This window comes from Musca domestica, unplaced genomic scaffold, assembly GCF_030504385.1.
Source record: "Musca domestica strain aabys unplaced genomic scaffold, Musca_domestica.polishedcontigs.V.1.1 28, whole genome shotgun sequence".
NCBI classification, from domain to species: Eukaryota; Metazoa; Arthropoda; class Insecta; order Diptera; family Muscidae; genus Musca; species Musca domestica.
The window spans coordinates 11,496,406-11,506,336 of record NW_026712293.1 but is presented as its reverse complement, the minus strand read 5'-3'; the positions used below and the strand labels follow the sequence as shown (position 1 = coordinate 11,506,336).

Genomic DNA, 9,931 nt, shown 5'->3' with positions numbered 1-9,931 from the left:
ATAACATAAAATCAATAAAAATAGTCTACTGTCCTCCGTGCCACTTCAAATTAAACAAGTTCTCATTTGAGTTATTGACTTTATATTTATGTTTGAAACGAAACTGACAATAGTTATTTAACATTGAGATGTTGTCAAATGGACAATTTAGAAAAAAAAAATTGTAATCATATGATTGCATGACTTTACCTTCTTAATTCTAAATGGAGTATTAATTTACAAATATTTGAAATAATTGGTCTGTTTCAGAAATGCAAGAATGTAAAAGTTTTAACTACGATAACCGATTGTCCTTTTATGATATCGGAAAAAATGGACACTAACAAATTCTTGCAGGTTTTGGAACAGAGCCAATGTTTATAACATTAAGCACAATACATACACATATAAAAACTACGAATATGTAATCAGCACTCGATTGAGATAAATAGTAGTGTAGAGAAATAGTAGTGTAATTCTAAACAATCGATTGTTAGGTAATCAAATCATTTGTGCATAAACGCACTTCGTCCTCATCGTTTTTGTTTTGAATACGTTTGAGCAAATGATCAAAGTGAACAAAAACACGGGACACAACGCAAAACTTTGTCTCTTGTTTATTCATAATTTGAACTAAACATAGAGATATATCAAAAGTCTGGATTCTTGACCATGCGCTATGTTTATCTCTCTCACGCCTGTAAAAAACAAAAACACTTAATTTATGGTTCTTTTTATTTCGCTCTATACTCAGTATTATTCTAATACTCCCTATTCACTTGGTGGTTAGTACTTCGCAGATCATGCACATTTACGAACGAAACAATCCAAATGTTTGAGAACAAAAAATGTAATTCGTGGTTATCAGTAACACTAGCCGATTGATTCTGTTTCTGTAATGCTTATGAGAATTTGGAGTAGTAAAATTCATGACTTGTTTATGAAATTAAAAATTAAAACAAGTAAAATAGGCACTAAGTTCGGCCGGGCTGAACTTTTTATATATTCCACTATGCTTGTCAAAGTTGAAAATTCTGGAAATTCTGGCAGAAACCATCAAAATACCGAAATACCGTGGACCAGCGTAAGTAATTTTTTGTCAAAGGCTTTAATATCAATTACCGGTTTTCCCTTTATTATATCGGTTATCGTAGTAAAAGCTTTTACAGTCATGCAGTTCTGAAACCGATCTACTGTTGTTTGTATTACTTGTTCGCTCATTTAACTATTAACACGAATAAAATCAATCTACGACATGATACATAATGGTATTTCCTTAAAAGATATATTTTCTATTAAATCACATATTTTGCGTTCATATTTTAAATATTTTCGTAAAATGTTAAAGTTTTCAATTTATATTCATAACATATATTTCCAAAATAAACATAAAAGAGGCATGTCAAAAATACTTTTTGGTGTATATACATTCGCCTAATTATAAATTTTTGATTCAAGATTTTTGCGCGATTTCAAGAATTGGCATAACTATTATACGCCAAAAAAAAAAAAAAAAAACAACTATAACTCCGCCTAAATGCGTATTAGAAATAGTGTTGACTAAATTTTGTATGGAAAAGTAAGTAATTTGTTTGCTATATGTCCACTAACATCGTCTTGTACTTTTAGGCATTTCTACCTATCGATTAATCGTAAGTCGACTTGTGTATCCCTAATTCTTTACTGCAGAAACAACAATAGCTGATAATTATCGTTACAAAAATCGACCAGTTTCTCCCTATATTGTTTATACAAATTATCTCAAAGAGATAAACAATTAGAAATGTTTGCTTTTTTGTACCCTCCAACACTATGTATTGAGGGAAGTATAAGTTAGATTGGGCCAAAAAGTTTGTAACACATCGAAATATTGGTCCTAGACCTTATATGTAATATCTCCTATCCTATCTGCAGAGCTGAGTCGATCTAGCTATGTGTGTCCGTCCATGTTAATTTACACGCAATTATGGTGCAATCCTCACGAAGTTTTCAATGGATTTGGACTTAGGGACAGAATATTATCCTATTGTTTTGGAGATGATCGCAAAATGTTAAGGCAAACACCAAAGACAATTTTTTTCCTGATTTTGCAGTGTCTCAACCGGTCATGTAGGATATTGAAACGTAACAAGAAACAGAACAAATATATTTTCCTTTAATCTTCATAATCACAATCTTCATAGGCCGACGATATAAGACGATCAAGCTGTGTGTCTGTCCATCCGTTGATTAAGGATTGTAATCAAAATCCAGGCCGTAGTTATGGGTCGATCGTCACCAATTTTTGTTATGATCGAATAATATTAAGCGGGTAATACGGACTAAAAACAACTTTTCTTATTCGAGCTTGTTGCTGCTCTGCAGGTTGCTGTAATAAATCTCTTATCTGATCGCGTTCCATCTTCCAACTTTTATTTACTTAGCCGCAACATTTCTTCCTTAAATAAGACATAATCTGTATATTAACAAGCTGAAATGTATCAGTTGGTTTAGCCGATTGCTATATACCCTTAGCTCAGGATGGTCCGTCTGATCTGCTGACCCATATGAGGGACGTTCCCAAAGAGTCAAGCAATATTGTACATTGCATATCTGACCTAATTCAGATATAAATATTATAATATGCCATATTTGGACTATACATACTTCTGCCCGCTTTTTAGAAAAGATATGCCATAATATTCAGAAAAAGTCGATGTTGAAGTATTCCACTTTGCCTAATGCTGATACAAACATTGGGACCCGTACATTTTAACGAAATTGAAAAAAATTAATTCAAATTCGAACCCTTTGGAGGAGGTACCGGAAGAAGTGGACCGATAAATTCCTTATTCACATCAAATACCTGGTAGTGAACTATTTATCAAGTTTAAAAAGTTGCCCTGACTTGATTCCAAAGTTATGGAAGGTACAATATTGATAATTGTGACCCATTTTGGGGGATGTGCTAGAAGGTGTAGGCTGATATATATTGTCTTCGCATCAGATCTTCCGTTGACAAAAATAAGATAATGTTTGAAAAGAATCTGAAGCATATTTCGAGTTTTATGAGCGGTTTGGTTATTAAAAATGTTGAGCTTTTGTGGGGGATGTACCAGAAGGAATGGTCCGCTATATCCCATTATTGCACCATGTATTGTAATAGTCGACATATGACGGTGTATGAAATTTGAAGATAATTGGGAACTTAACTCCCGTTTTGAGAGAGTACAATTACCCAAAATTTTGATACCTTGTGGGGGAGGTACCCGAAGGGGTGGTCCGAATATTCCATATTTACACTATATCATGTGTAAATAGAATGTGCAGAATTTGAAAAGTTTGCAGAAAATTGGATGGCCTTTGCTTGTTCTATAAGGCAAATTATTAAATAAAAATAAAACTTGATCTAAGTGTGATAATAATATTACGATGTACCAAGTTTGGACCAAATCGGATACTCCCTTCGAGAGTTATCGTGCGCTCCAGCGGGCCAGACAGACGGACGGACATTTCTAGATCGACTTCAAATGTCCTGAAACGGATTTGGTCCAAAGAGACCTAGGGTATAAAACCGTTATTTCGATGAGGCATAGGTATTGATATCCTAATTACAACAATATATATCTTATTAGGAGGAAGTTCATACTTCCCTAGATATAAGCCTTCCAAAGTCGCACCTCAACTCAACGTATGCCAAAATTTCACACAGAGATTTTGGTTAATATGACATACTAAAATTTATCACCTCACATTTGCAAGCTTCTTCAATCAAATTTTGCAACTATCGGAGTATTATTGCAACCTACAGAGCACAAACAAAATCAAATGCAAATTTTGTTTCTCTAGTATTTTTTGATCAGCTCAGTCCATAATTGCGTCCTAGAGTTTGATTACAATTTTTAAGGGATGGACGAACAAACACACGTAGCTTGATCGTGTTAAAAAATTTAATCAAATTAAATGGAATTTTGCACAGTTATTTTTTGGACCAAACACGGACCCAATTGAAAATAGTGCAAATGGATTCAGATTTAGATAGTCCACCCGTTTTTGTTTACTTCTGCATTTTATTTTATCTTCTTGTAAATACTGTTTGCACAAAGCTGGTCAATGCAATTATGCTTTACAGCGTTAAACCTATTAGATAATGTACAAAAAAGGGTAACCCTGGAAACTAAAATATTTATATATTTGTTTAAAAAACTGTTTATGCAGAGTATATAAGAAAAATAAATATTTATTTTGCATCAGGCTATGAAAATGTAGTAAGTAAGTAATATATATATATATATATATATATATACTATACTATCTATATATATATATATATATATATATATATATATATATATATATATATATATATATATATATATATATATATATATATATATATATATATATATATATATATATATAGACACCACAAAGTACATATATTTTTGATCAGCGTAAAATTCTAAGACGATTTAGCCATGTCCGTCTGTCTGTTGCAAACCTCTGTTGCGTATCACAGCGACGTTTCATTGAATTGACCAAATGTTGGCAGTATTCGCATGGAATTTTTAGCCAGGCTCCTTGAAGTACCCCCCACAGTTCATTACTATTTTTGGGTTTAGCTACGGCCACCTCCTTTTTTATATCGCACAACAAATTTTCAATTGGATTTAGATCCGGTGTCGGGACCCAGTACCACAATATAAAACAATTTTGGACTCATCCAACCATAGAATGTTTCTCCATTTTTTATTGGCCATTCCATATGTGATTGTGCAAACTTAAATCGCTTTGTGACGTGTATTTTTCTTTTAATAGTGGCACCTTTTTCGGACTCCTTGCATAAAGGTTGTTCTCGCGTAACACTCTGCGAACAGTTTCTACACTAACAGAAGGACAAACACTGTCCTTATTTCTGTGGCGGGCACTAAAGGATTTTTGGTGCTAGCGTTTTTTATACCCTCCACCATACTATGGAGGGTATATTAATTTTGTCATTCCGTTTGTAACTCCTCGAAATACTCATGTCAGACCCAACAAAGTATATATATTCTTGATCAGCGTAAAATTCTAAGACGATTTAGCCATGTCCGTCTGTCTGTCTGTCTGTCTGTCTGTCTGTCCGTCGGTCTGTCTGTCTGTCTGTTGTAATCACGCTATCTTTCGAACAAAATTATGCACGCATGTATATTTTGTTAGTAGGCAGGTTAGGTGCGTAAATGGGCCATGTAGATCCAAGAAATCATATAGCCCCCATATAACGGTACCTCCCGATATTCGGTATTTTGATGATTTTTGCGAAGTTATTCACCGGAATTGTTTCAAATTTGGCATTTGAAGTTCGTAATGGATACTACAGCCTAAGACAGAAAATAATCTATGTAGGTCGACGTCTTCGTATAGCCCCCATATAATGGTACCCCCCGATATTCGGTATTTTGATGATTTTAGCGACATTATTTAACAGAATCGTTCCAGATTTGGCATTTGAAGTTCGTAATAGATGCTGCAGCATTAAACAGTAAATGGGCCGTGTAGGTCCACATCTTCGTATAGCCCCCATATACCGTACCCCCCGATATTCGGTATGTTGATGATTTTAGCGACATTATTTACCGGGATTGTTTCAAATTTCACATGTGAAGTTCTTAATGGATACTTCAGTCCATGCCAGAAAACTGTCTGTGCAGGTCCACGTCTTCGTATAGCCCCCATATAACGGTACCCCCTATATTCGGTGTTTTGATGATTTTAGCTACATTATAAACAGATCTTTCTTCAAGTTTCGCATTTAAATATTGTAATAACTTATGAAAAAAGTTGCCTATGCAGGTCCACGTCGTCGAATTTTTAAGATTTTAACAGAATTTTTAACGGATTTAATTTTTATACCCTCCACCATACTATGGAGGGTATATTAATTTTGTCATTCCGTTTGTAACTCCTCGAAATACTCATGTCAGACGCAACCAGGTATACATATTTTTGATCAGCGTAAAATTATAAGACGATTTAGCCATGTCCGTCTGTCTGTCTGTTGTAATCACGCGATCGTAAATGGGCTATGTAGGTCCAGTTATCATATAGCCCCCATATAACCGTACCTCCCGATATTCAGTATTTTGATGATTTTAGCGACATTATTCTCCGGAATTGTTTCAAATTTGGCATTTGAAGTTCGTAATAAATACTACAGCCCAAGACAGAAAATTATCTGTGCAGGTCCACGTCTTCGTGTAGCCCCCATATAACGGTACCCCCGATAATCGGTATTTTGATGATTTTAGTGACACTGTTTACCGGAATCGTTTCAAATTTGGTATTTGAAGTTCGTAATGGATTCGTAATCCTAAGTCAAAAAATGAGCCATGTAGGTCCACGTCCTCATATAGCCCCCATATAACGGTAGCCCCCGATATTCGGTATTTTTATGATTTTAGCGACATTATTTAGCGAAATCGTTCAAAATTTGGTATTTGAAGTTCGTACTAGATACTGCAGTATAAAACAGAAAATGGGACGTAAAGATCGAAGTCTTCATATAGCCCCCATATACCGTACCACCCGATATTCGGTATGTTGATGATTTTAGCGATATTATTTACCGGGTTTGTTTCAAATACGGCATGTGAAGTTCGTAATGGATCCTTCAGCACATGCCAGAAAATTGTCTCTGCAGGTCGACGTCTTCGTATAGCCCCCATATAACGGTACCCCCCATATACAGTATTTTAATGATTTTAGCTACATTACGTCGTCGTATAAGAATTCGGCTTTCTTAAGATATTAACAGAATTTTTAACGGATTTTATTTTTTTGGAAATTGCCAAATTTTTACCAAATGGTGGAGGATATTAAAAGTTCGGCCCGGCCGGACTTACAGCTTGTTTACTTGTTATCATTCGCCTGGTTTTTTTGATACAGACTTTCTACCTCTAGTTTCGATTTTCTTTTCATATATTAATGCGTTTCTGATCATTGTGGCAGAACAATTCAAACGCCGGATATCTTCATTGCAGCGCTTTCCTCGTCCCACTTACCAGTATATACCGTATATAGTATATATATAAATATATATATATATATATATATATATATATATATATATATATATATATATATATATATATATATATATATATATATATATATATATATATATATATATATATATATATTTTACGAATATAACTTTAGATTTAAGTTAATTTAGATGAATTCCGTTAATTTAAGAATTTGAATTTCTACTACGCAGTTTATTTGAATAACTTCACAACAACAACTACTGTATAGATTTTTCTACATCCTTCCATTTCCTCTTTCATTTTCTATTTTGTTGCTGACGTACAATTCTTGTTAAACGTCATCATTGATGATCGCTTAATTCCTCTTTCTTTGTTACCCCCTCGCCTGTGTATGTGTTGTTGTTATTGTTCACTCAATGTAAGTTTGTATGTGGTCGTTGCATTGGTAGATTGTTCGTAATCTAGGTGTTACCACATCGTCTAGAAACTTCTGTAGCGACAGGCGAGGCTCATATAAATAGGGGAAATGGAAAGGCAGTTAGTCAGTTGTGAATCAGATCGCGAATTGAAACCGTCGAGTAAAGTAAAGTGCAAAGTAAAGTTGTGTGAATAAAATCATTGTAATAATCGTAATCCGAAAGAACCCGCGTTTTATTTGGTACGAGCTGTATTGGGAAATAAAACTACGTCTACACGGGATTAAGTAAAATCCAAGAACGTAACAATTGGTGTCGGAAGTGAGATTACGATAATACTACGATGAAGTTTAAGGATCTACGAGTGGAAGACTTGAAGAAGGAACTTAATAAATTGGAATTGTCCTCTACTGGCAACAAGGCTGAACTACAAAAACGTCTGTTGGATGAGTTCGAGCGCCGTGGTATGAACATCGATACATATGAGTTTGACAGTAAGGATGAAGTGGATTTATCGGAAATGGGCGAATCCAACGGTGGGGAAGTCTCGTCAGTAGCTGCCAGGGGTGACGATTTCAGAGAAATGCTAGCCAAAATGTTTGAGGAAAATTTCAGAAGGTTCGAAGAAAATTCAAGAATAACGAACGAGAAACTCGAGTACATTGCAGAAGTTATTGGAAGGAGAGTGGAAACCGTGGAGGTCCAAATTAAAGAGTTGGATGAGAAAGTGCAGTCGGTTGACGAGAAATTTCTGTCCCACGACCATAGGGTTACAAATCTGGAGAAGAAAATTTCGGAACTGGAAATCAAAGGTGGTCCGGTGCGAGTTCCTGATAACACACTAAAAACCAAACCTCCTGTATTCGACGGCTCTACGTCATTCAATGTTTTCAAGTTACAGTTCGAGACAGTGGCTTCTAGAAATTCGTGGAACGACAGCGACAAAGCGGTTGCACTACTTCTGGCATTGAAGGGCAGTGCTGCCGATGTTATACAGAGTATTCCTGTCGCTTCTAGAAACAACTATGAAGATGTTATTGCTGCATTGGAACGTAAGTACGGTGGCGAACATAAACGAAACATCTACCTTATGGAATTAAGGGGAAGAGTACAGAGGGCAAACGAGACGTTACAAGACTTTGCAGCTGAGGTGGAACGTTTGGTGCTAATGACGTATCCAGGAGAGGATCACCCATTGCTGGACCGTATGAAAATCGAAACCTTTGTAAATGGCATACGTGACGTGAGATTAAGTATGCAACATATGCGTCACCAAAAGCATCATTTTCCGAAACTGTGTCGTTTGCCCTTGCCCAAGAGACGGCAAGAATAGTTGTTAAGCCCCAGACCCACAAGATTCGCCAACTGGAGACCGAAGGTTGCGAACCCAAATCTCTCGTTAACTCGATCGAAGACGCCATGAGGCGGGTAATAGAAGAGACAATATTAGTTGGGATGACTAAGCCCAGGGTTAGATGCTACAACTGCGATAAAGCAGGTCATATTGCGCGCGAATGCAGAGCTAAGCGCAAACGATCCAGGTCATCGTCACCACCTCCAACGAAAGATGGTAGAAGAATGGCCCAACAGTCCACCAATGAGTCACAGTTAAACTAAATCCAGCCAGTCCAGCGGGGCATGAACTGGCTCCCATCGACGATGGCCCCACAATCTCCATATCAATAGTACAGCAGGAAAGTCACAACCTAACAACAACTGGGTACATCAATGGAGATAAGCGAGTTCTGACGTTAGATACTGGCGCATCAAAGTCCATCGTAAGATCAGATCTGGTAAAGGGAAAAATAACGCAACTTAATGGAGTCAGACTGCGCACAGCAACGGGGGAGCCCGCGGCAGTACACGGCAAGATTACCCTGAGACTAACTATTGCCAATAAATCGGAGAATTACGAGTTTATAGTTGCCGATATCGTAGACGAAGTGATAATAGGCGCAGATTTTATGATTGCCTTTGGTATCAATCTGGATATGAAAGAACGTGTGATGACCTGGTCTAACGTCGAAATTCCGTTAAACGTGGGCTACGATGAAAGTACACCCATTAGACGTCTGACCACGGACCATCCAGAGATAATACCGCCCTGTGCCGAAGCAATAATATGGGTACTAATGAATGGAGATTGTGGAGCCGAGAAGTTGTGGGTGATGGAACCAGCAGAAAACATAAACAGTAACATCCTAATAGCGAATGCCCTGGTGAAAAGCAACAAGGACGGATTAATTCCTGTTAGAGTTTTGAACCTGTCAAACAAGCAAGATCAAATTTGCCAATTTTCCGATGTTGGACAATGCACACCAGCTGAAGCTGTAGTTAATTTGGAAACTAGCACCGAAAAGCCAGCTGCCATGGAGAAGAAGCACCTCGACGGCTACATAAAAGAGTGGACACACCAATTATCACCTTCCGAGAGGAACAAGGCTAAGCAGCTATTATGGAAATATGCCTCTACCTTTGCGTTGACAAAAGAGCACCAAGGAAGAACATCAGTGGTGAAGCATGAAATCAATA

General features: G+C 36.6%; 1 protein-coding gene across 1 annotated transcript; it reads left to right on the top strand.

The window, feature by feature from the left end:
• Positions 1–8,489: 8,489 nt before the first annotated feature.
• LOC131803274 (uncharacterized) lies at positions 8,490–9,016 on the top strand. Its single transcript, XM_059124363.1, has 2 exons — positions 8,490–8,604; positions 8,679–9,016. The coding sequence occupies exons 1-2, from the start codon at positions 8,490–8,492 to the stop codon at positions 9,014–9,016; spliced, it is 453 nt and encodes a 150-aa protein (XP_058980346.1).
• Positions 9,017–9,931: the final 915 nt, after the last annotated feature.